Source organism: Syngnathus acus, chromosome 13, assembly GCF_901709675.1.
Source record: "Syngnathus acus chromosome 13, fSynAcu1.2, whole genome shotgun sequence".
Classification (NCBI taxonomy): domain Eukaryota; kingdom Metazoa; phylum Chordata; class Actinopteri; order Syngnathiformes; family Syngnathidae; genus Syngnathus; species Syngnathus acus.
In genome coordinates this window covers 16,523,796-16,548,213 of record NC_051098.1, presented here as the reverse complement: position 1 = coordinate 16,548,213, position 24,418 = coordinate 16,523,796, and the positions used below count along the sequence as shown (strand labels likewise).

Below are 24,418 nucleotides of genomic sequence, written 5' to 3'. Positions count from 1 at the left end.
TTTTTGCTGAAATGTTCAAATTGGCAGCGGAACATCCGTCTCTTGCTCCCTTTTTATATTTCCACCACCTGCTGCGAATTCCATTCCAGCAGACGGCCGGCCCACATGTGTTCACCTGCTCATGTCATTTCACGGCTCTCTTTTTGAAGAATTTCTCTGGGCGCTGTATAACTTGTTCACCTTTGAACAACGAGAAGATGCCCCCCCTCGTCCCCTCCCCCATTGCCGCAAACAGTTTTGTAATTCTCTGCGAGGGGATGGCAACTCTTGTTTTACCTCTCGTGACTTCTTTCTCTGAGTTGGAGGCCGGACAGAAGAAGAGGGCTTGACAAATATGAAACACACGCATATACACAAAGCGGCATCATCCATGAAAGAGCAAAGAACCTCCCGCTCGGGCTTCTGGGAACCATTAGAGAAGGGGGGGGGGGGGATCGCTTTGGCGTGTTTATGCGTTCGCTTGCGTGAGACCGCGTCGCTTAGTCAAAGCGCTGACCTCGGGCTGTTTAGTCGTGCGGCCTTTGTTGTGGGGTTGGAGACGCGTGTCTGGCTCCGCCCACGCCCTGGAGTTCCCGTGCGGGATGGGGCCCCGTGATGCCCGTCCGTCGCCAGGTTATTATTGTTATTTGTTGGTGACAAGTGTTGACAATCTCCCTACACCCGTCATTCAAAACCACAGGTAAACTAGTAGGAATAATACAATCTAACGCAAAGGTGAGTTTGCCGTTTTCAAACTTGAACGTAGCCTCCATGCCAATACCTGCCAGTATCTGACCAAAAGCCACGCCCCCTCACTCGTACGTAAACTTGCCACTATGCACCCCACGCTAGAAACTCAAGGCAGCTTGATGTCTTAACGACCAATGAAAGCGCTAATTCCATTGAAATTCATGAACTCATTTAAAATAATAAAACACCGCAACGCATCCAAAAGATGTTAGAAACAGCCCAAATGCTCCGAGTGGGATGGAGCTGAATCGGGGAGCGAGTCCAAGAAAACATTCAAAGCGGCAACACGAACCAGATTAAAAGGCACAACCAGCTGAGAGCGCATCCAAAACAAACCGGCGTGGGCTTTCTCTTTTCTTTCACGTTGCCAAATTGAAAAGCCAGCCGGTGATCTGAGGGATGAAAACAAAAGAGTCGTAGTGCCCCCTAATTTCCGCAGCGCACGGCAGGCCTTGATGTTGCGTGTCTCCAGCCAACTGGTGTTTACGGCTTCTCCCCCGAAGGACGGCCGCCGTGCGATGCTGTGGAAAATCTCGTAAATTGCGGCCAGACGCTTACAAGCTGCTAGCGCAGCCGGCGTTCAGGTAGGCAAAACTCTGCGTGTGTGCCTTCTTTTATCCCAACCTCACACGGCAACTTTTCACACTTTCTGCGTGCGGGGGGGGGGGGGGGTTCGTTGCCTCTGATGAGTTCAACATGTTTTCATGCTTGTCCTGCACAAAGAGTCACGACTCAAAGTTCAAACATTGTACAAGACAGGAAGTCCAGCCATCCGTTTGACTCGAGGTGGTCTGAACCGGTCGCAGAAACAGTAAATCATCTCCCAGTGGCTCTCTCCCACAGGTTCCTTGTCTATCTTCAAAGCGCTGGACCGCGAGGAGCAGGAAGTCTTCAACCTGACCATCGTGGCAGAAGACCACGGCGCCCCCCGCCGCTCGTCCAGCCAGCCGCTACGCGTCTTTGTGGTGGACGTCAATGACCAAGTCCCTCGCTTCGAGGAGAGTCACTATGAGGCGCAGATCTCCGAGAACCAACCGCGAGGTTCCTCCGTGTTGACCGTGTCAGCCTTCGACCTGGACCAAGGTGAGAAAACAAGCGCTGCACATTTCAGACAACAAAGTTCAAACCATGTCGCTCGCTCCAACAAACAATCTTCTCATGTGCTGATTTTGTTTGATTTTAATTTAATAAAGGCACAGGGCGGGGGTGTATTTCCGTGCCGCTTGACTCAGAAGCAAATAAAGTTTCGATCCAAAAGTCATTAGCCGAGTAAACAATGCGAGTTTTCCGCCAGACACCATTGTGCAATGGCACGCAACGAGACACGCAGACACCTGGAAAAGCCTCGTTGCTAAGTCGCTTGGGCCGCCAATAACAAACAAATAAGGGAGGGGAAACATCTGAAAATGAAGAATTGCACGAATCTTTGTCTGTTTTTTGAATCAAAGCGTTTTTTTCCTTCCCTCGTAAGGATCCAACGGGAAGGTGACGTATGGTTGCGTCACAGCGGAAGGTTTTACTATCAACCCGGCGACCGGCGTCATCACCAGCACTCAGCCGCTGGACAGAGAGCTTCGGGAGTACTACACCGTCACAGGTAGCACCTCCTGAATTCCATCAATGTCCACCCAAAAATGTTTGGCCGCACGCGATGAGCAAGTCTGCCACACAGTTCAGGATTGGAATCTGGCCTTCCTTCCCACGCTGTGATGCCTGTTAGCTTCATTTGAGCTCATTTGCATGAGATGCAACCGCCCCCGCAAAAGTGGGCCGAGTTCAGCCAGTGCGCCGGGCTGTAATTTATAAAGTATTTTCTATGTATGTCATATTAAGACTGTGTAAAATGGTTGGAGAGGGGGAAAAAAAGCAACTTGTGTTTCCTTTAAGCTGCTGATCAAACACAACGCAATCACACTGGAATGGACAGAACCAAAACATTTTGGAGTCGTTAGACATCGGCGGGCTCATTACTCTCGTAAATGGCTCCGAGCGACACGTCGACTCGTGTTTGACTTCTCTCTCGCCTGACCGCTGCTGTCAGTCACGAAACGCTTTTTTTTTTTTTTTTTTGCCTCAGTTTATGCAAAAGACGGAGGCCTTCCCCCGAACTACGCCAAAGCCACCGTGAGGGTCCGCGTGCTGGACGAGAACGACAACGCCCCCGTCTTTGGACGGCAGTACTACAGCATCGAGGTGCCGGAGAACATGGAGCCACGGCTCCTTTTCACACTGCGAGCCACCGACCAGGATGCGGGAGATGGCGGCGTGATAAGCTACAGAATTACAGGTGAGGCTTCTACACCTTCACGGTCGAGATCCACAGTCGCCAATGCACCTTTTAGGATAAACGTTAGATTTGTGTCAGCTTTTGGTATTCCTCGTCTTGACTTTGCTGTCTTTGCAGCTGGGGACCCAGCAGGAGATTTCCACCTGGACAGACAATCCGGTGCCCTGTCCACCTCCGGCTCTCTGGATCGGGAAAAGAGAGCCGTATACACCCTGACGGTGGTCGCCCGGGATCAGGGCCACCCGCCCCGCAGCGGCACCGCCACGGTGGCGGTGAGCGTCAGCGACATCAACGACCACAGCCCCCGGTTTAGCAGCAGCGCCTACACGGCCGACGTGTCGGAAGACGTGCCCGTCGGCTCTTTGGTTCTGGACGTGAAAGCCGCTGATCTGGACGAGGGCCCCAACGGCCAGGTTGTGTACTTCCTGAGCCGGGGCTCCGAGAGCATGTTCATCGTAGACCAGAACTCGGGCCGTGTCATCACGGCGGCGCTTCTGGATAGAGAGCGGACGGCCTCTTACACCTTTGAGGTGTGCGCCACCGATTCGTCACCTTCCGACCCTCGCAACGCCACCGCCCGGGTCACCGTCCACATCCAGGATGTCAACGACAACGCCCCCTTCTTCATTCAGGACCCGCTCATTTTGAACATTTCCGCCGGCAGCCTGTCGAACCAAAGAATACTGGCCACCATGAGGGCCGAGGACAAAGACTTTGGGGCCAACGGGTCGGTCTTTTATCGCTTTGCCAACCCGGTGAGGGGCTTCACCATCAACTCGCTGACAGGCGCCATTCAAGCCACCGAGAAGCTGCAGTCTCTGACCCAAAGCCAGAGGACTTTGATCGTGCAGGCCATGGATCAGGGCAACCCGGCTCAGTCGTCCTTGGGGGTGGTCATTGTTTATATCAAGGAGCAGACATACAGCGGGATTCGCTTCTCTCGCACGGCGCGAGACGTCAGTCTGCAGGAGAACGCTGCAAAAGGTAGGGGAGGTCAAAGATGATTTTCCCCAAGTAAAGCTCTGTATTAACTTTGGATGTGGATTTCTTTTGCTGTAGGCACAGTGGTAACGCAGACCCAAGCCCAGTACCCAGACGGCTCTCAAAGTGGGGTCAGCTACAGTCTTTTCAGCGGAAACCCCTTGCAGTCTTTCGGAATCAACACGGTTACCGGTACGTTGACGAGTACCAAGTCCAAAGAGATGCCAAAAGTGACCCCTCTGTTCTTTTCATTCCGCCAATCAGGTGAAATATGGGTCCAGAAATCCGAAGGGCTCGACTACGAGGAGACCCCGAAACTCCGCCTCGTGGTGAAAGCCGAGACGGCGTCCTCCAGCTCCTACATGGCGGTGAACTTAATCCTGCAGGACGTCAATGACAATTTGCCTCGCTTCCAGCTGCAGAACTACGTGGCCTATATCCGAGAGGCGCAGGGTCACGATTTCCCCATTATCCAGGTGCGCTAAAACCCAGGTTGGCTGAGTTTATTGTGGTTGGCTGGTGCTAAAGTGTGAAGTTGTGGAGCAGAATAGAAACACTCTTCACTCTTGAGCGGCCTGGACACTTTCAGCCATGAATGGCTGTATTCTCAGCACTCACTCCTGCTGAATGTATTCAATCAGTCGGGTCCGTGGAGCCCATTTGACTTCATTTGCGCGCCGGATCGAGTTACGCTGAAACTGCTTTTTTGCACATTTCGATCGTTTCATTCAATCTTGCAGGTTGCGGCAAACGACCTGGACCAGGGTCAAAATGGCCAGGTGACATACTCCATTCGGTCGTCATCTATGAGCGGTCTGTTCAAGATCGACCCGCTGACTGGCAGCATCAGCACCACGGCCATCATGGACAGAGAAATCTGGACGCAAACAAAGTCAGCCTTTGTTTCATTGGACTTGTAGGCATTGAATGATCTGACAAGATTGTGAAAGTGAAGTGTTTTTTTCCCCAATTTTGTGCCACTAGGCTTGTCGTCACGGCAACAGACCGTGGGACCCCGCGACTGGCTGGCTCCGCCACTCTCACCGTGATTATCGTCGATCTCAATGACAACAGTCCCATGATTCCTCTGCCCCGGGAGATCCGAGTGCCTGAAGGTGAGTGGGCCAGCTGGGCACTTTGCTAGTTTGGATGGGAAAGAGAGAGAGAGTTAGTGTTCAACGTGTTCAAGATTTGCCAGAGAATTTTTCATTTCATATTTATGTAGCAAAGCAAGAATATTTTTGTACATAGCGGCTATAATTACAGGACTGTAATCCATTCTCTGAAGACTATTCTTAAGGAAGCTCTGGCTGTACATGCATGTCAAGCACGATAAAGAGTGCCGAGTTTAGCCACCAGAATGGAGAGCGCGGACCCAGGAAATGTTGCCAGGCCTTGTGTCTTACTTGCCGTCTTCCCGTCTAGGCGGGCAACAGCAATGTTGGACGCCTTTCACCAAGGTCATTGTCAGTGCAGCGGTTCACACAGCTGCCGTGGGCAAAATTGCTGCCCAGTGCCCTCTTCACCATCGCCCTGCGTTTGACTGCCAACCAGTGCAGGGCGTGGTCCTTGTTTTTCCTCTGAAGGCAGCTTGGTTGGGCCTCACCTCCCCCCAAAATCTTGACCAGGACTGAAAATGAACGGATGGAAGTGGTGCCCTGGAACAGAACACCGTGCTCCCTGACTGTGGTCCAGAGGCTAATAAGCAGGAAAGACTAATACTAGTCTACAACATAGCGCAACTGCAAAAACCTTCTCAAATGTGCCATCTGGCAGAGGGACGTTTGCGGAGAACGAAAAAGAGTCTACCGTTTGGATGCTTCCGCACAGCCAAATGCTAATAGCCTCAACTTTCTCATTTCCAGACACCCTGATTGGCACAGTTATCAGTCAAGTGACAGGAAATGACGTGGATTCCGGCCCGGCCCTTTCCTACACCCTCTACCTGGATGGCGACAGCACGGGCATGTTTGGAATCCACTGCTACGGCGGCGGCGTGTCTCTGACAAAAGCACTGGACTACGAGGAGAGGACATGGTACACGCTGACCATCCGCTCGTCAGACTCGAAACATCAAAGCGAAGCCAATCTGACCGTGCTGGTGGAAGACGTCAACGACAACACACCCGTCTTCACCCAGGATTTGTATCAGGTATGACTGGGACTGCATGCTTCTTTTGGGATTGTTTGGTATTGATCGAATACACGGCTCGGGATCTGATAGGTGACGGTATCAGAGCATCTCCCAGAAGGCAGCGCTCTCGTCACCGTGACAGCCACCGACTCGGACTCCGGGGACAACGGAAAGATCACCTACCGAGTCATGTCGTCCACAAGGGGTGTTTTCTCCATTGACCCGAGCAACGGTATGAATCTTCTGCTCAATAGTTCCCAAACGATGAGGAAAGTACAAATGCGATTGATTGTTTTCCTTGCAGGGACTCTGTTTGTCAAGCGAAAGACCAAATTTGACTTTGAAAATCCCTCCATCCTCGTGGTTGTGGAAGCTCGAGACCAGGGCAGTCCCTCCCTCTCGTCACTGGCTACCATCCAAGTCCAGGTGTCGGATATCAATGACAATACTCCTGTCTTCCATCAGTCCGAGTACAGAGCGTCCGTATCTGAAGACGAGCTTCCCGGCTCCACGGTTCTGACCTTAGAGGCAGCCGACGGAGACCTGTCGCGTGACAACTGTGGTTTTGATTTTGCCATCGCCAGCGGCAACTCTGGCAACGCCTTCCAAATTGAAAGCAGCGTGCGCTTCTTGGAAGGCAAAGGCTTCCAGACGGTCGGAAGCCTCATACTGGTGGAAGAGCTGGATTTCGAAGCCGTGTCCAGTTACAACCTGAGCGTCGTGGTATCGGATCGCGGGATCCCCCAGCGCAGCTCCTGCGTGCCGATCCTAATCAGCGTGACGGACGTCAACGACAACCCACCGGCTTTCGGCCGAGGAGAGTACAGCGCGGTGCTGAGCGAGAGTACCGCCGCAGGAACGGAAGTGCTGCATCTGTCTGCCACTGATCCAGACTCTGCTCCCAATGGGGCGGTGCAGTACTCCATCAGCTCTGGAGACAAAACGGGCCTTTTCCAGGTGGACCAATGGACCGGGGCCTTGAAGCTACAGCGACCTCTGGGCAGTGAGAGCCAGTTGTCCCACATGGTTGTTGTCCAAGCTACAGATGGCTTGGGACACTATGCCTTTGCCCCAGTCAGCATTGACGTGAAGGATATCAATGACCACTGGCCTTTCTTTCCACTCAGTCAAGTCACGGCTAGTATCAGGGAGAATCAGCCCAAAAATGCCTTAGTGACCACGCTGCACGCCATCGACCACGACAGAGGGGTTTTTGGAAAGTTGCGATACTACATGCTGGACGACTCTCAAGATGGAAGGGAAGCCTTTTTCATCAACCAAACATCAGGAGAAGTGCGGACCCGCTCGACTTTTGACTTTGAGAGAGCGAACGCCTTCAATTTTAAGGTTGCGGCCATGGATGCCGGCAACTATTCTGCCACCGTCGCGGTGCAGATTTACGTCTCTGGGGAGGATGAATATGATCCTGTTTTTACCTCCCCGGAGTTCTCCTTTCAAGTGCCCGAGGACGCGAAGAAAGGTCAGATCATCGGCAGAGTGCAAGCCAGAGATGAAGACGGAGGCCTGGACGGTGTTGTCCTGTATTCTCTGTCAGCCAGTTCACCTTATTTTGAAGTCAACAAATCATCCGGCGCCATCTCCCTAAAGATGGACAGCTACGGCAGACACGTGAGCCGCTCCAAACGAGAAGTGCGCCTGATGACGCTCGACCTGTTAGCCCACAGCCCTCTGGAGACGTCCCGCACGGCGGCGACCAAAGTGACCGTCGACGTGAGCCACACCTCTTTCGGACTCGCCACAGACATCAACATGCTGCTAATAAGTGTCATCGCCGTGTCTCTCGGAATAATAGTCATACTGTGCGTCATTGCCGTGGCGCTCTTTTGCGTCAAACTGAGGCGCCGGAGGAAAGAACAAAAGAGACACAGGCGAACCAAGGCGTCGGCCACCATGCTGCACAAGTTTGAGGAGAGCAAAATAGCCGCGAGTGAGATTATTTATCACCAGGCCCTTCCCGGGTATGTTGCTGATCAGAGCAGCGGCAGCAGCAGCAGCAGCAGCGGGGGGCCGTACACTCGCGGGGGATCCCTGGACCCCTCGCACTCCAGCGGCCGAGGCTCCGCGGAGGCCGAGGCGGCGGAGGACGACGAGATCAGGATGATAAACGAATACCCTCGAGTGTCCAGCATCTCCTCCTCCATGCAGGAGCGTATCTCCGCTCGGGGTCCCGACTCCGGGATCCAGCAGGACGCGGACCAGTTGTCAGATGTGTCTGGCGAGCCCTCTATCGATTGGTTCAAAGGGAAGAAGATGGGCAGCCTCAACGGTACTCTGCTAGCTGGGCAGGTGCCGATCTACCGAGACGAGGGGGGTGGGTACGCGGGCATGGGGCGGGGCCTCAACGTCTCCCACCACAAAGATTATATCTTCCCCGAGGACGGAAAGCCAACCGTGGACGGCTCCTTGACTGCCATCGTGGCCAGTGACGAGGAACTGAGGGGCAGCTACAACTGGGACTACCTTCTCAACTGGTGCCCCCAGTTCCAACCTCTAGCCAGCGTTTTCACCGAGATAGCGCGATTAAAGGATGAAACGGCTCCCCCTCACCCCCGCCGCTCCTTCCACCGCAAAAGCAAAGCGGAGTCCAGAATCGACCCGCCTCCGCTTATCACCTCCGTGGCGCATCCTAGCGCAAAAACTGTAGCTCCCAAGCCGGCTGTGGGGAGGACGTACCCCCACCTGTCCACTTTCCGGAGGTCTCCCCTGAGCAGCGAGGGATCCATCTGCTCGGTGGCCATGTCGCCCAGTTTCTCCCCGTCCCTGTCGCCACTGGCGGCGCGCTCTCCGGCCGTCACGCCCTTCAGCGTCTCCCAGGGCCCGTCGGCATCCGTCATCAGCGCAACGGAACACAATCTGGAGCAAATTGACGAGGCCGAACTGAGGATTTGAACTTTGGGGACAATCTGAAACCTCGGGCTTCCACTTTATGACCGCAGTGTTGTGTCATTTCCGTTCTTTTGCTGTGGTGTGGCCCCACATGTGGTGGGGCTGCTTGAAGACAAACAGAGAGGGCCAAAATGGACTTTGTTCTTATCCCGAACTTTATTCTCCCATTGGTCCACGTTGGTTTGTACATTCAAACGAGGGGGGCGGGGGTTCAAACGCGATGTCAATATTTTGTAGAAAAAACATTGTCTATATTTTTATACTTATATGTGGTTTCCTCACAAGCACATGGCATTCACGTCTCGAAGGGTTATTGAAAAAAGATATCTCTTGTTTCTATCTTTGTATATTTGTAGTTTGTGTTGTATCCTCATTTGTACTGTAAACTCTCAAATGTGTTTTTGAAGATCTTCTCGATGTTGTGGCAAATTATTGTAGATAGTGGATTTGGACCTTGACCTCTCTGCTTGTGCAAAGACTTCAGTTCCGCCGCAAAGGAAGGCAATCGTGAATGTGAAGCCTTTGCAGAATTTGTCTTTCGGGTGCTTTAATTTATCATAGCCGGCCGGCCTTACCGCTTCACGTCGTGCACAAGGTTCAGATAACAGATCTATTTCGACAGAACGCAACGCAAGCTCCAAAGCATTGCTGCTAAGTAAAAAAAAAAAAAAAAATCGATGTCTTTCATCCCACGTTTGTTTTGGTTTTCGAAGGATGGCAAATTACTGAATGTTCCAAAAATAAGAGAGAATGTTTTATCCTTAGCTATATTTCACCAGACAGCCTATAAGCCATTTACAGTAAATAATACAATGCAAGACTTGCCAAGGTCCAAACTAAAGCGGTTCCTCCATCCCTGGAATTATTTTACTTACTTTCTCCATTTAAATCTTGAACACTTTAAATAGCACGCTTGGTATTCGGTGGTATTTTTCTTATTTATTGTGTTGGCAGACCTCAGAAGCTTCATCTGCTTGATGTAAATTATTATGAAGAATAGTGAGTGGCAAGTGAACATGGCCAGATACGTATATCCACTAATCGACTAAAGGTACCTTATGGCCTTTTTTGTACAAACGTGTGTCACGTCCAGAGGAATGTTTTGAGCTCAAGTGCCTGATTAAAGAACTCTGATGGAAACGTGATCAATCTTGTTTCTTAAGTTTGATATTGAAATAAAAGATAGACAATAAACGACAGCAATATGAGCTTCTGATTTCACATTTAAATGAAAGGTGAATGTTTTGCTAACTTGAATACGTATTTCGGTCAAGGCAAAAAGCTGTCTGGTTTCGTATGTGCTGTGTATTTTACTGGCAGCCAGTTTAGGGTGTAGTCTGCCGTATGCTCGAGGTTAGCTAGCAAGCTATGTCCATGAACAGAATAAATGCGAGAAAAATGGATAGATGGGTCAAATTCTCTGAATGATGTGCCCTTGTATTGCCCAAAATGGCCGCTTCCAAACCATAATGATGAACTTCCTGTTCAGTTTTAGGCACGGCTCCTTGAAACGTATTCTTACATCCTGTTATGATAAACACGCTAGCGGTTCAGTACACTTCTGACAAGGACCGATCTAACCAACCAATTACGAGGAAACATTTGAGAAGTCATGCTAATTGCTAAGCTAACCTAAGATTGGGGCGAAGCGGCCTGTAAGCTACATCGTATAAAAAAGCAATGCTATCCGTACCGTCATTTTTTGTGTGTTTGTTTTCACAATGGAGTTTTGATTTTGACTTTTGAGGTCTGCACAGTAATTGTTCTCAAAATGACACGACAGTGGATTCATCTATCTACTGTATCTTTCTTTCTGTCTGTCTGTCTTTTTTATGTCTATCAAATTAAAAGTGGACATGAATAACACAATCTAGAAGCACCTGTCATTGCTATCTGACAAAGTCAAAGTGGACCAGTTCTGTTTTTGTGTCTGCAAAATTGTGAGCCAGTGCACGCACACACCCATGCAGCGATGTTTTTTTTTTCCCCCCTCAGCTTTTTCCCAACTGGAAAGAAGGGTGGAGCCGCTCGAACGGGACAATCCGCTGATGATACGCTTGGCCTCGGTGTCACGGTAATGAGCCGCGCGCGGTTCCCCGGCATGAGCGGGGCTCGCTATTTACACAACAGCGCTCGGAAGATACGAGCAAAAGAGGGCGAGTCGGCCCATTACTCAAAGCTCAAATGAAAGACTCGCCATAAACCAAATGAGATCTGTCATTGCACATATACGCGAGGAGGAGGCCGCTCCCTTTACATGCGAGGAGCGCCGATGTTTTTTCCATCATGAGTCTATTGAGATGTCAGAGCTGTCACAAGAGCCTCAGGGCGCTTACTCTCCTCAATTGCTTCCCGTCTAGGCGTTCAAAGTTTTCGACGTCCAACGCTTTGATTGAGCGATTCCGCATCTTATTGTCATTTTGGAAAACTGTTAGCTCGTAGCTTTCTGTTGAAGGTCAGGAGGCTCTTGTCTACTGCAAAGCGAAAGCGAGATCAATGACTTGTTTTGTATTCGGCGATTGGCATCTTCGGGTCTTGCTGCCTTGGTCCAACAGTGTGCGAGCTCCTTGAGGCTTTCAGCTTTTTGCACGGCCACCTGTCATAAAAGGAGGTACCCACCCTCATCCGCGTTTCCCACACTTCCCTCCACTTAGAAGTCATCGACAGCGTCCATTTTTTTTTTTAGCCTTGAAGACATAATGACTGTTGGGGGACTTAATGGTTTTAAGATGGCCTCTGTACAAGAGCTTTGTGCCATGGTTCAATTCTCCGAGCACTTTCTGTGCCTCTTTTGCGCCGCAAATGTAGTTAAACGTGGCTTAATTGAGGCCCTGGTTTTGCTTTTTACAATGGTGTCATTTAGTTGATATAATGGAGCTGCTTTGTGTGGCAAGCTCCTCCATCTGTGTTGCGGCACTTTAACGGGATCTCACAATACTTGTTGGAATGTGGATCTTTACACCGAAGAGCTGAGCTGCTTTGTTTCACGGGGAAGCTTTGGCAAGGACGTGACTCTCCAGCTAAGAAGCCCAAACCGGCGTCCAGTCAAAATGAGGCCGTCATTCTTCTCCTTCATGCTGGGATTACCCGTAAGGCCTTCATAACTGCAGTTTGCACGGAAGTTGCCTTTCGCGGCAGGTCAGGCTCCACTGATGCTTCCCACAATCCCTTCTCCAAACAGTCCGAAGAGCAGCAACTTCGCTACTGTCTCTTACAAGTTCTCCTTGCCAGCCGTCTTGCGTGACTGGAAAGAGACGGGGAGGGGGGGGGGTCAAATCCCGTTGGCACGTGAACCCTTCGTCTATTTTAGGGGAGAGTTTTTTTTCTGCTTTGAAACAAAAAAAAAGCCACAGGGAGAAATGGGCAACAGCAAGGCAAAAGGGGGTCTGTTTCTCATTTGGCTTGGGCCTCGCCAGCGTTAGAAGAACCACAGCAATACGGGGGGATCGGGGGGGGGGGGGCAATGGCTGGTAGGAGAAGTGTTTTCCCTGCAGAAACCGCAGCCAAATCTTTGCGGGGCCCTCGTCTTTTCAAGTCGTCACTTGGCAACCGGGCCCGGCCCAGTCTGGGTCCTATTTCCACGCCGACTGTTTTTGTTTGTGTTTTGTTGTTGTTTTTGTCACTCCCACTTGCAACTCTTAAATCTGCCAGCAGCAAATTTGCGCTTCTTCTTTTTTATTGGGTCGTAAATCCGTCTGTGACACGCCATTGTTACGGCGGATTCTGTATCGTGGGCGTCGCAGCCATTGCGGCTCGTCAAATCACTTTTTATGTCGGCCGCTATACTTAGCCGTCGCCACGTATGTAATTATGCCAGTTTGGCAAAAAGGACACCACGGTCAAAAGTCGAATGAGTCACACACCAGCGCCATGCGATGTTCCGTGGATGACGAACACTTTCCCATCGTTGATCGAACATTTCTGGTCATGAGAAAAGCGAAAGAAAAAAGTGTTCTCGCTCCCCAAAGCTGCGTGGCCATAAGTCAGCAAACGTCAGCGAAGGCAATCCAAGCGTGCCATCATGCCTCATTGTTATCTAGTGAAACGTCTCTATTGCTAAATCCTAATAACTCGCAGATGGATGCGTCGAAAAGACATTTGCGGCCATCGCTAACGGAAAGCCCATTATTAACCATGAAGTATTATCTGGATAAGCCTTTCATTTTCAACTGGAAAAATACCTCCCAACCCGCAAAAAATCATCTGAAAACACCACTGCTCCATTCAAAAGTACTTTTTGGGTCCATTTTTCGCTCTGTTGCTAGGTTGAACTTTGTTTTGCGCAATTAATGTGTTATCTGAGCAATGGCTTGTGAAAAAGCCTTTTGCGGCGTACCTCAAGGATCCGTCTGTGAGCCTCTGCTTTTCTTACCCAATGTGTTATATAAAATCAAAAAAACTTGTATTGCGTACTAACCAATCAATTCCAAACGTACGGCCCACCACCGTATAATAAATTCGTATATGCTCGTCCAGGAGAGAGACTACTGTTGGACTGAATCAATCCATTAAAGTTGGCTGCGTTTCAACGTGTTGCCTCAGCGTAATCAAATCAAGCATTCTTCTCCGCTGCCTCTGCAATAGTTTTCAAACATCTGGGTGTCGTCTTTCGCAGCGGAGACTGCATGTCGCTGGCTACCGGGCCGCGCTTCAGGGGCTACGACAACCCTGAGTCCGTTTTGGGGCTGTGCTCATAGTTCATTTTTAATGCAATGTCAATAGAGTTCTGCGTCATTGCATCGTCGGGCACAGCGTAAGATTTTCATCGGCACAAATTCATGCGAGATGCGCTGCAGAAGATGAGCTTACATAAGAAAAGTACAGCGAATGCTCTCTCATGTGAAAGCATGAGTGCTCGCAGTTGGGTCCAGGAGGAATTCTGGCACATAAATCCACTTTCTACCCGACAATAGTGCACGAGGAGTGTTTCTTGCCAACTGCACTTCTCCAGCAGGGCTACTCGAGAAAAAAAAGAAAGAGAAGAAGCAGAGAGGGGAGGCCTACTTCCAATGGAAAATACTTTGGCTTTAAAGCTCCACAATGCTTTCATTTGGACGATGGAGTGTTTGAGAAAATCTGGATACTTTCTCTCATTATGCGCCCGGCCCAGCCCGGCTCGGGAGTGCGCCACTCAGCGTCTCGTCAAAATTTACAGCTGGTAATGGCTTACGCGTTTTATCGTTTATTGATAACGATTAAGGTTGAAACGCGGGCAAGAATCTCATTGATGTCGTGGTCCCTCCTCGGGACCGTCATTAAAAATCAGCTTTGTGTTGGTAATCGCCCACACAATGACTCACAGTTAATGTGAGACATAAAAGGCCACGCTCATTATGTACACTGGATTCCAGGAGCGCTTTGATTGCTGGTGCAATATAATCCACCAGAGTGGCCCACATCAAGACGAGGAAGTGTGAGTTATCATGGACTGTGACATCATTAGAATGAGTTCATTCAGGTGGAAATCACCTGCACGCTATTTTTGGCCAATCAGACGCACAGCAAAAGCAAAATGGTTGCTTCAAACTCAAACGTGCCATGTTTGGAACAAATTGTCAAAGTCACAATTGGTGTTTTCAGGGAATGTTCATTTCGCTCAGTTGTGTGTTCCTCGATTCCCAGTCCAGGTGATGGCTGCTGATTGGTGGAGAAACAGGAAGTGAGCGGTGCAATCAGCAAGGTGCGTCTGTTTTTGTTGGCCGCGAAGTTGAATTGCATGATTATGTCTTCGTCTTGTGAAGCGCCATGTAACGACGAGTCACCAAAGCCTGCAAATGGCAGCCGGTCGTGTTTTACTGGCCTGACTTTTCAAGCCTGGTGTTTCCACTCACCGCTCTGCTTTAATAAGCGCTACTCTATACACACGCACTTGATCACTAAATACAATGATTGAGTTTTATTCCTACAAGGGGTCACGGGGCCAAGCCACAGCTAATGGTAGCAAACAAAGAAAAAACAAAAACGTGCAAATATTAAACGCTTCACTGCTTCTCATTTCCTGAGACACAAACATGACCAAGTCCGCTTGGACTTGTCATGATTCCGTCTACATTAGGTTATATAAATCCATCATGCATGTCTTGAGATTTTTGGGCAAAAAAGAGCTTTGCTTTTATCGTAAAAACAAAAGTAATGGGCAGCGACAGACAATTTACGATGACATCACAGCAGATGTGGCCTTTTGGCCGCTCCTTTTGCATTTTTGGTTCGCATTTGTTAGACTTGGTAAGGCAAAGCTGTCAATTGGGGTGCCATTCTATTGAAAAACAAGAGTCACCCGATGACGCCCGACGCTCTCTGCATTTGACGAGTTTAATATTGCGCTATGGTCATGGGAGGAAGCACACCAAAGTCAACGTCGGAGGTTTTACCGTCCTGACATGTATCTGGCACGGCAAGAAAGCAAGCTTATGCTAGCTGATAGCGCTTCAACCGTGACCCAGATGCGGCATCAAAGCCGCCGGATCATCGCAAACAATAGGTTGAAGGTATAAATCATGTACGCTCCAGCGGCCTTTTTGTTTTTCAAAGGTTTGCATGGCAGCTCTGAAGCTGTTGCTGTTGATTGCTGCTACGACAGCTAATTAGCTACATAGGGTGTGATTGCTTGTTTATTGGTGTGGACGTCTGGCGTGTGCTTCGAGGCCTCGCTTTCTTCTGTCTCACCTTAAACAAAACGTCAAGCTGCCATGTGAGGAGCACAAACATCATTTGTTAGAGTGACTCTCCTTTCCCGCCATGAAAGGGCATTACAGTGCCCCCATCGCTCTGTTTTATTTCTCACCTCACTCAAGTGGCACAGTAGCTGCTGCTTGTTTAAAATCAAAATTTAAATTGAAAGATAAATAAATGAACAAATAAATAAATTGTCCATTATTTCCTTTGGAGAAAATTTCAAATGAATCAAATGCAGACCAGAACCACTTGCTCATTTCTAAAAGTAAAACACTCTTTCGGTAAGTTGGCTAACGACTTTTTAGCAGAACATTGACTAATCCGCCCCAACGAAGTCACCTGCAGCCTCTGTGATGACAGGATTTCAGAGTGTCCCCTTGGCGGTCGTGTGTAATGGCGTTCTGAAGGGAAGATTAACCTGGAGCATCCAGGAGCGTTGGCCGCATCCGAATGAGCGGATATGATCGACACGCTTTGATCAAAGGAGAAAAAAGTTGGTGTGTGTTTTTCAAGTTGGTCCCCCGAATCACACATTTCCCTGACTAAGCGCTGCAAGTGACACTCAAGTTGCTCACTGGAATAATTTGCATTCCTTGCTGGATATTCTTGTGCTTGGACTCCTTTCACCAAATTTAATTGTCATGAAGATGTCGCAATCTGGAAAAAACATCAACTTGAATTATTCCATATGATGACCTACTCTTCTTCCTAATTACAGGAATCATTGTAGAACAAAGTAAACCTTTTTTTTAATGGGCATGCAGACGTTATGAGCAATCATCATATGTACATTGCATACGTGCATGTTAATTTTTTTTTTTTATCAGCGCTGGCCATCCGTTGCCATGGTAACACCCTCGACACCATTCTTGTTATCGCCAAATCGTATAGTCAGCGGTGGTTCTGATTCCCAATTAGTGATGGTGAGGAGCTCAAGCACAACAGAAGCAAACGCATGCAAGGTCAGCCACTGGGCTTTTTCATCTATTTTGAATTAGCAGCAGTCCTCATGCTTTCAGTGGGACTTATTACATTTCCACCCTTGCGCTCAAATTCCAATGACCGTTGTAACTTTGCTGAAAATGATTCATAATTGCCTTTTTCCTGACCGCAGATCCTGTCACGGTTCCCGGTTGTCTCATGAGCGGGATAACCTGCCCAGTAGGCCGCTTCCCTCCAGGTAAAGAAATGAGTGTGTGTGGGAGGGGGGGGGCTCAAAATTCCCTTTTCCGAAAAGAGCGATATCTGGATGCTTGATGTAAGCATGATTCATAAGTACTTTTTTTAATGATGATTGTGTGTCTACATGACTGTTCAACGTGACTTGTTTCTTCCATTGAAGGGTTGATTCAAATCTGGATGATGAGATTGTTTGACAGTTACTTCACGCCACTTGGTTTTCATTTACTTTTTAAACAATGTACTTTTTTGTGTCATTTTGAAATGACGTCAAAGACCTCAAAGAATAGCATTAAGAAAAGAAAAACAGCATATACTCAAGACGGTGCTGTGGTTCTACAGTTTTTTTCACGATCATCTCTTGAGCACAGTGGGAGGTTGTAATACAGAAATGTGTGTATATATTTCAGTTCATCTTCACAAGGCTGAGTTCAGCAAAAAGCACCAAACTGCGTGCTAAAGAGACTCAAGCGCACTTTTGCAGCGCTTCTAAAATCTAGTACCTGACATATTTACTAAATAATTGTCAGGCCTTGTTTGCTTGCTTTTCATGTGGCAATAAGACATCTCTCAGTTGTTTGAGGACTCTTGTGTAAATAATAGAAAATGTCTTGGCAGCCGAGGAGGGCACTCAGACAGGTTTGATGCATTGTTTGGACAAAGTTATATCCGCAGGCTGTTTTCTCTGTCTGCTCCCTATCCAAACATTTCATCTAATACATTTCGTAGTACTGCTCACACGGCACTATTTCGTAAAGTTGGGGGATAAATGTTTGTTCTTCTTGTTGAATTACACGCAACCATTTGGAGGTTGTCTTTAGTACTTGTATACACTCTGCCAGTAGGGGGCGTCGCTGAATATTGCGGCCAAGACTTTTAAGACATTTAGTCTTTTTTTTTTTTTTTGCCCCTATCGACTTTGAATGACAAAAATGAAGTGTTCACAACTGTGCCTATGAACATTTAATTCAAATTTGGAACCAAAAGCTCTCAAACGTTTGTTTTGAATGGTCTTGGCTTTTACTTGTTAACAATTATATATTGATCACAAAGCGAGCAAAATGGTTCAGCCGTAAATGGGACACCAATTATGTTCGTTAGTCAGACTCAGAAGAACTCGTATATTGTATTTAAACCTGGACAGTTTGTGGGCCGTGAATAATGCAGAGGTCAAAGGTTGTACTGGGATCGGCTCAAGGACGTTGAGGCGGCCCCTCAGCCAAAAGACGCAAAGTCAAAACATACCCTTTCAATCAGTCAAAGTGGAACTAAAGCAACTTTGAGATGTTTGGCTTTGAGCAAATGTCAACAGCAACATTATTTACCTTCTTCCTTTATGGGATTTGACTTCCTGCCCGCACGTATACGGCTTATACACGTGTACAACGGCTGTGTGTGTACGTTATCGGAAACGAGATTGAGGCTCACAATCGCGGACGTATTTGAAAATGATTCATTATTATTCATACGAGCACTTCAACAGACACCCTTGAGGTTTGGAGGCGCTATCACAAGGGCAAGGCGTAGTAGTCGTCACTCAGGCGAGGATAATAACTCTTTCATTTGAGATGTTCCATTCATCCCCCCCAGCTCTGCCTTCTCGCTTACATCTCACCTCGGGGCGGTCACTCGCCGCATGAGGTGCTCTGAAACAGAAGAACATACATTGGATATTGTATTTTTTAATACATATATGCTAACAAGAAGGAGTCAAGTGGGAAAAAAAAAAAAAAAAAGATCCAGACAGTTATGATCTCTGACCCGACTTGAAGCATGGGGAATTACACTTTTTTTTATATTTTGTTCAAAACAACCCCGACATGTAAGTTCTCTTAACCCAAAGGAATATAGTAAAATAGTGCCGTTGCAGAAGCAAAGAAGGGGGAGATGGAGTGCAGTAAAACTAAGCACTACTATGCTTGGGAAAAATGTCCCTTGTAGCAAATCTTCCATTTAAGCACTTTCACAACATTTGAAAGCCATATTCGCTCCACACTGCTTTCCCTGATTGAAATAAATGAGGCACATTAGTACAATTTGGCTCTATCGGTCTATCTCTAAAGACAACTGCAATCAGCAAGAGAGGCGGGACGCAATAATGATTATAATAATAATCAAAAATTGCAATTTCCTTAGAAGTTGATGTTTAGATGGGGCATTTAATCATCCATTCATCCATTTTTCATACCGTTTATCCTCATTAGTCTCGTGGGGAGGAGCTTATCCTTCCCTGGGCTGTTTCAAATTCACAACTTGAGATTTTTAAAATGCATATATCATGCATGTGTTTGGAATGTAGATCAAATTAGTCAAAGTACCTGGACACATGGGAAAGCATGCAAACTAAAACAGGATGGCCGGATCCAAGATTTGAACCGTGTTGAGCTATTTAATTGGTATGATTTAAAAAAAAGAAAGAAAATACACATTGGAAACAGATACATTACTCTCAGTGTCATAGCAACTAAGGCTTAGGTGCTTATGCGTTCTCAAGTTACTGTAAGATGCATTATTTGTAGCTGATTGGGTGTTTAGTAGGTGATTCCAGGGAGGACAACACAAAAATGGAATCACCAATAAATTAATAATAATAACAATTATTATTATTATTATACACCAGAATACTTTGACTATTTTATTGAAAAAGAAAAAGACTGCCACAACGACATAGGTAGCGTCTATAACGAGGAAACACTGCCACCTTCAGTATAGAATGCCATACTACAGTTTGGGGACAACGTGACGTCAGCACAGCACGACGTGGACAACGGAGTAGAAGGGCGGAAAAGGCTTGAAGATGATGCTCTTTCAAATTAATGCTGCAGTTCCTCGATATACGACCCTAGGCCACCAGTAAACTTTCAAACGAATACTGGTGAGTATTTGACGTATTTTGTCAAATCTACATTGGATTAAAAGTGCTAAAACGCCGATTAGGGTGTCTTCGAAAATAGTGAAACTTTTATTGCGAAGCGAAGTTAAAGCCGCTGCTTGGCTGGATGCAGGGATTTTCAGGATGAGTTGTATGGAAAGAGGCAGATCATGTAAACAGCAGCCATGGATGTAACGTTGATTCGTTAGAAAAGTCGGCGCCTTTTCTGCTTTTTATTACATTTGTCCGCGAAGCTTGACTTTTCTTTGGGACGAACAAGCTGCCAGCCAGATTGAAGCTAGCTGTCACATAGCCAGAAGCCACATCAGCTGCCGTTAGCAATCAGCGTAGCATCAACGTAAGACAGCTACTTTATGCTCGTTTGTGTAGTACTCACACTCTACAATTGCCTATTATTATTTGTATCTTTTCAGACATTTTGTCATGGCGGAGGGCATCATGAGCAAAGCAGCTACGATGGAGATTCCCATTAACAGTAATGGAGACACTGGGACCCAGCCAGAGGATGACAGTCTGGAGCAGGTCAGTTAGTGTGTTGTTTGTTTGATGGAATCTCAAACGTCACATTGCAACACAATCTATTCATCCCACAGTGGTACACTGATTTACAAGCTTCAATTGTTCCATGACTAATCTTATATCACATCAGTTTTGCCCATTGAAATAAGCTGAAATGTCCTTTGCCTTTTTCACCTCACCCCAAAGTTTGTTTTTAATGAATCAAAAAACAGCTCTGTCTTTTACTTGGAAAGAAAAGCAATGAACATGATTGTAAATGAATGAACTAGTTCAATAAATTGCACAGTTTAGTTTTTGCTTCCTCTTTGTGTTGTTTTTTTTAAATCAAGGATGTGCTAATGTGTAGGCACCTGAGACTCAACTAAGTCTGCACGCATCATTCAGTTGTTTGTGGATCAGGATTTGCAGCAGGTGATGGTGTCGGGGCCCAACCTGAACGAAACCAGCATCGTCTCGGGAGGTTACGGCGGTCCGGCGGGGGGCATCATTCCGACCAGCACCATCAAAGGTAGTGGCCGCAACATCATTGCCTTTTCATTCCCTCCACTTAACCCCGATGAGTTTTTAAATAGCCTTCGGGCGGCCACAACAAATGGAGGCTCCGTGATTACTCTGATTTGCAGTCACTGTACGTGTGCTGACCTCCAGGCGGCGGCCTTGTATTACCATATCTCATAGGGCCAGCCATTCGTTTCAACCCCGAATATTTGGACAGAAGAGGTGCCCCCGCGCCTGCGCCAGGTGTCTGTACATTCTGTAGCTGTTTCTCAAATTTAACCCCTTCAGTCTTTTTTTTTTTTTGTAAAACGTCTCCTACTTGGATGAAAGGACTTGCAGCCTTGCTCGCATGCCTACATTGGCAGTTGAGGGGAAATACTGGAGCCTTAAAAGATGCACTAACCCAATATGAGCATTTGTTTGTAATACTGTTTTGTATTGAATGGTAAGACCGACTGTCGTTGCTGTTTGCATCTCATCTCATTAACTCCATTCTTCCATGTTTCTTGAGTGCATGACGAAAAAAAACATGCATGCTGGCCATGTTTTCACCCGCTCATACCAAAAAGACACATTTCCCTTTCAAAGCTTTTCTCACCCATGCCCCCCCCCCCATGCCCATGGCAGACATCCGCATGAAATCCCGGGCCGCCAGCTCGCCCACCGGCCAGCCGGTTGCCGGTCGACTGGCGCAGCACGGCAGCGAGCAGCTCTCAGGTATCATCTCTGAAGTCAGTCACCATCTCCTCCTTCCCCCATTGCCATGACTCATCGTGTCCATCGTGAATGTCACGAGTCGGCGCTTTTATGGCAGCGGCTTTTTTCTTTTTTTTTTGAAGGCTCCTCAAACCATAGCACCTGCACCGCGATGGAAGAAGTGTCTCGTGGCGTGGCAGTGGAGAAGCTGGACAGTGTGAAGAAATGGGGCATAAACACATATAAGGTAACAAGCTACTGCTAAGCCGTTGATTTGATTTCAACTGATAACATTTTATCCTCGTTTTTTTTCCATGGACGCGTGTCCCTCAGTGCACCAAGCAGATGTTCTCGGAGCGCTTCGGCCGAGGCTCGCGGACGGTCGACCTGGAACTGGAGGCTCAGATCGACGTGCTGAGAGACACCAAGAGCAAGTACGAGAACATCCTCAGGCTGGCCACGGCGCTCACAAGCCACTTCCAGAGCATGGTCCAGACGCAGCAAGCTCTCGGGGACACCTTCACCGACCTCAGCCAGAAGTCGCCCGAGTTGCAGGTAGCCCACAGTGCAAATTTTGCTTGAATGTTTCATTTAAGACGAATAAAGAACAAGGATGCTGCCCCCACCCTCCAGGATGAGTTTGGGTATAACGCAGAAACTCAAAAACTATTGTGCAAGAACGGCGAGTCCCTGCTGGGCGCCATCAGCTTCTTTGTGTCCAGCATTGACACTTTGGTCAACAAAACCATGGAGGACACCTTGATGACCATCAAGCACTACGAAAACGCAAGGTAACGCTGATAAGGACGGGCGTCCTCTCTCGCGCTTCCCCGCAATGTGACAGCCTCCGTCTCGTGCGCTCAGGTTGGAGTTTGACGCCTACCGCTCTGACTTGGAAGAGCTGAGTTTGGGCCCCAGGGACAGCGCCGCCATGGTCCGCATCGACATGGCCCAGCACGAATACCAAGTGCACAGGGACAAATACGAGCGGCTGCGCAGCGACGTCACTATCAAGCTCAAGTTCTTAGAGGAGAACAAGGTTTGCTGCCTTCCACTTTGCCTATTAAATGAAGCCTTTCCCCATTTGAGAACTGGTTCTCAAAAATGTAAAAACCCTAGGACTAAGTGAATTTTCCAAAGCGAAACCAAGGTTTGGAATTTTCAAATCACTTTCTGGGTTGTTGACCGGTAAGAGCGAGAACTGCATTAGTCTTTAATGTTTTAATTCTCAGCAAGACTCCGTTTTCAACCAGAATCCATTTCCAAACTAATAAAAAGTTGCTTTGTCAGCATTGGCTGAGTTGATTTGTTGGATGTTTTTGGCACCATCTAGTGGCGGAGTGTCGGAAGCTCACGCACGTCACAAAGCAAAAATAAACCCATCAAAAACGACCTTGCTGGTAGGTAATATTTCGATTTTTGTGTGTCCCAGGTGAAAGTGATGCACAAGCAGCTGCTGCTTTTCCACAACGCCATCTCGGCCTACTTCGCCGGCAACCAGCAGCAGCTGGAACAAACTCTGGTGCAGTTCAACGTCAAGTTGAAGCCGCCTGGGGCCGACAAGCCGTCCTGGCTTGAGGAACAGTGACAGGTGGTCATTGCGGGATCAGCACAGAAAATATGGAAAGTCTCCTTTGTTTTTGTAGTCCTCACTTGTTCTATATTATCAGCACGAGTTTTGTTTTTATTTAAGCCACACACTATTCTTATTCTTGGATGAACCATTCATTTTTCTGTATATAAGAATATGTAAAGTCTAGAATTTTTTTTTAGTGGAGATGGCTCTTGGGCATTTTAGTCTTTTTTGTTGTCGTCACCTTTTTTTTTTTTTAGAACGGTACATGATAGTTTGAAAGTGAACTTTATTATTTTGTATAACAAATGAGACATCTAGGGATCCGAGCGATGCAGTGTGCAACGTGAGCCTTGCAATTGCTTCTCTTCTTCGTCATTATGATGATTTTTGGAGGCCACAAACATTTTCCTTTCATCTCAACAACAGACAAGGGAAGCCCACCATTTTTGGGTCATTTCCAGCGCTTCTTTCAAGACAAACGTTTGTCCAATCTCTACCAAATTTAAACTTGGTCATTTGGATACAAGGACGACAGGAAGTTATGAGAAATGTAAATTCAATTCGAGCATTTCTTTCTAGCTATTGTGGTTCAAAGTGGCCATTTCTATGGCAATTTACCACCGAATTGGAACCTTGTGAGAAGTGCAAATGTTCCGCCTTTCGTGCGGGCGGGCAGAGCATGTTTGAGTCACTCCCAGCCACAGAATGAAGCGCAAATTTCATAGACACAAATGTACAGGACATGCAATAAGTGCTTTCATTTTTGTTAGCTTTGTGGTATAGCCGCTTCGGCTGTTGTTTTACATGATGAGATGAAACATTGTGTGTGTGTGTGTGTGTATACTACATATCGAGTCAATCCCGCCCGCGTGTGTAAAATCGGACACCGTGCTTTGGGGGAATTCAGCACTTCCGGACTATTTACTGGCATTTAATGGACACAATTCTTGAACCGAAATGAGCAGAGGTCAGTATTTTGAGCAAATTGTTACACGGGCGGGCTGTTTTTCCCCCACCTATCTATTTATCCACCTGTGCAGAGAGCCTTGTATTTTCACGTCTTTGTCCTTGTCGTGCAGCTCCCAAATAAAGGTCCGCTCGCTGGATGACTTTGTTCCATTGAAATGAACAATTGATTTGCGAATGTTGAAGAAACCGCCTACGATAACAACAAAAGTGGCAAGTCTCACGTCATCTTTTCTATGAACTTAATGTGCATGTTTATTATGTATGCCGTTGTTGTGGCTATTTTTTCTACGTAAATGTTACTCGTGTACACTACAGTGCATTTAATGCTGATATGCTGTACAATTGACATTTGGACTACATTTCTCAATTGTTGTT

At 47.6% G+C, this 24,418-nt stretch overlaps 2 protein-coding genes across 7 annotated transcripts in view; both read left to right on the top strand.

Annotated features, from left to right (window-relative positions):
• Positions 1-10,907, top strand: part of LOC119132258 (protocadherin-16-like) — a 56,237-nt gene extending 45,330 nt beyond the window's left edge. Inside the window, exons 11-21 of the mRNA XM_037267360.1 lie at positions 1,573-1,812; positions 2,201-2,326; positions 2,807-3,016; positions 3,134-4,000; positions 4,076-4,189; positions 4,262-4,473; positions 4,738-4,889; positions 4,982-5,112; positions 5,863-6,149; positions 6,222-6,363; positions 6,436-10,907. Of these exons, the coding sequence (XP_037123255.1) occupies positions 1,573-1,812; positions 2,201-2,326; positions 2,807-3,016; positions 3,134-4,000; positions 4,076-4,189; positions 4,262-4,473; positions 4,738-4,889; positions 4,982-5,112; positions 5,863-6,149; positions 6,222-6,363; positions 6,436-9,041 (5,087 nt within the window). The 3' untranslated portion in view covers positions 9,042-10,907. The remainder of the gene's footprint in view (positions 1-1,572; positions 1,813-2,200; positions 2,327-2,806; positions 3,017-3,133; positions 4,001-4,075; positions 4,190-4,261; positions 4,474-4,737; positions 4,890-4,981; positions 5,113-5,862; positions 6,150-6,221; positions 6,364-6,435) is intronic.
• An 8,739-nt stretch (positions 10,908-19,646) lies between these two features.
• LOC119132095 (arfaptin-2-like) lies at positions 19,647-24,417 on the top strand. 6 transcript variants are annotated; one of them, XM_037267007.1, is made up of 10 exons: positions 19,647-19,767; positions 20,199-20,307; positions 20,704-20,812; positions 20,983-21,045; positions 21,430-21,519; positions 21,642-21,745; positions 21,832-22,053; positions 22,132-22,289; positions 22,363-22,537; positions 22,931-24,417. In XM_037267007.1, exons 2-10 carry the CDS (start codon positions 20,209-20,211, stop codon positions 23,084-23,086), a joined length of 1,176 nt encoding a protein of 391 aa, XP_037122902.1. In that variant the 5' UTR covers positions 19,647-19,767; positions 20,199-20,208; the 3' UTR covers positions 23,087-24,417. The 6 variants fall into 6 exon arrangements, with proteins under 6 accessions (XP_037122902.1, XP_037122900.1, XP_037122901.1 ...); XM_037267005.1 differs by lacking the exon at positions 19,647-19,767 and adding an exon at positions 19,871-20,122; XM_037267006.1 differs by lacking the exon at positions 19,647-19,767 and adding an exon at positions 19,871-20,136.
• The last annotated feature ends 1 nt before the right edge of the window (position 24,418 follows it).

What these genes read in the sequence shown, in the direction of transcription:
- LOC119132095 (XM_037267007.1), top strand. Translation starts at nt 20,209, where the DNA reads ATGGCGGAGGGCATCATGAGCAAAGCAGCTACGATGGAGATTCCCATT. An exon ending in GGGGCATAAACACATATAAG is followed by an intron (nt 21,746 to 21,831) that starts GTAACAAGCTAC and finishes CGTGTCCCTCAG; the next exon opens with TGCACCAAGCAGATGTTCTC. An exon ending in AAGCACTACGAAAACGCAAG is followed by an intron (nt 22,290 to 22,362) that starts GTAACGCTGATA and finishes TCGTGCGCTCAG; the next exon opens with GTTGGAGTTTGACGCCTACC.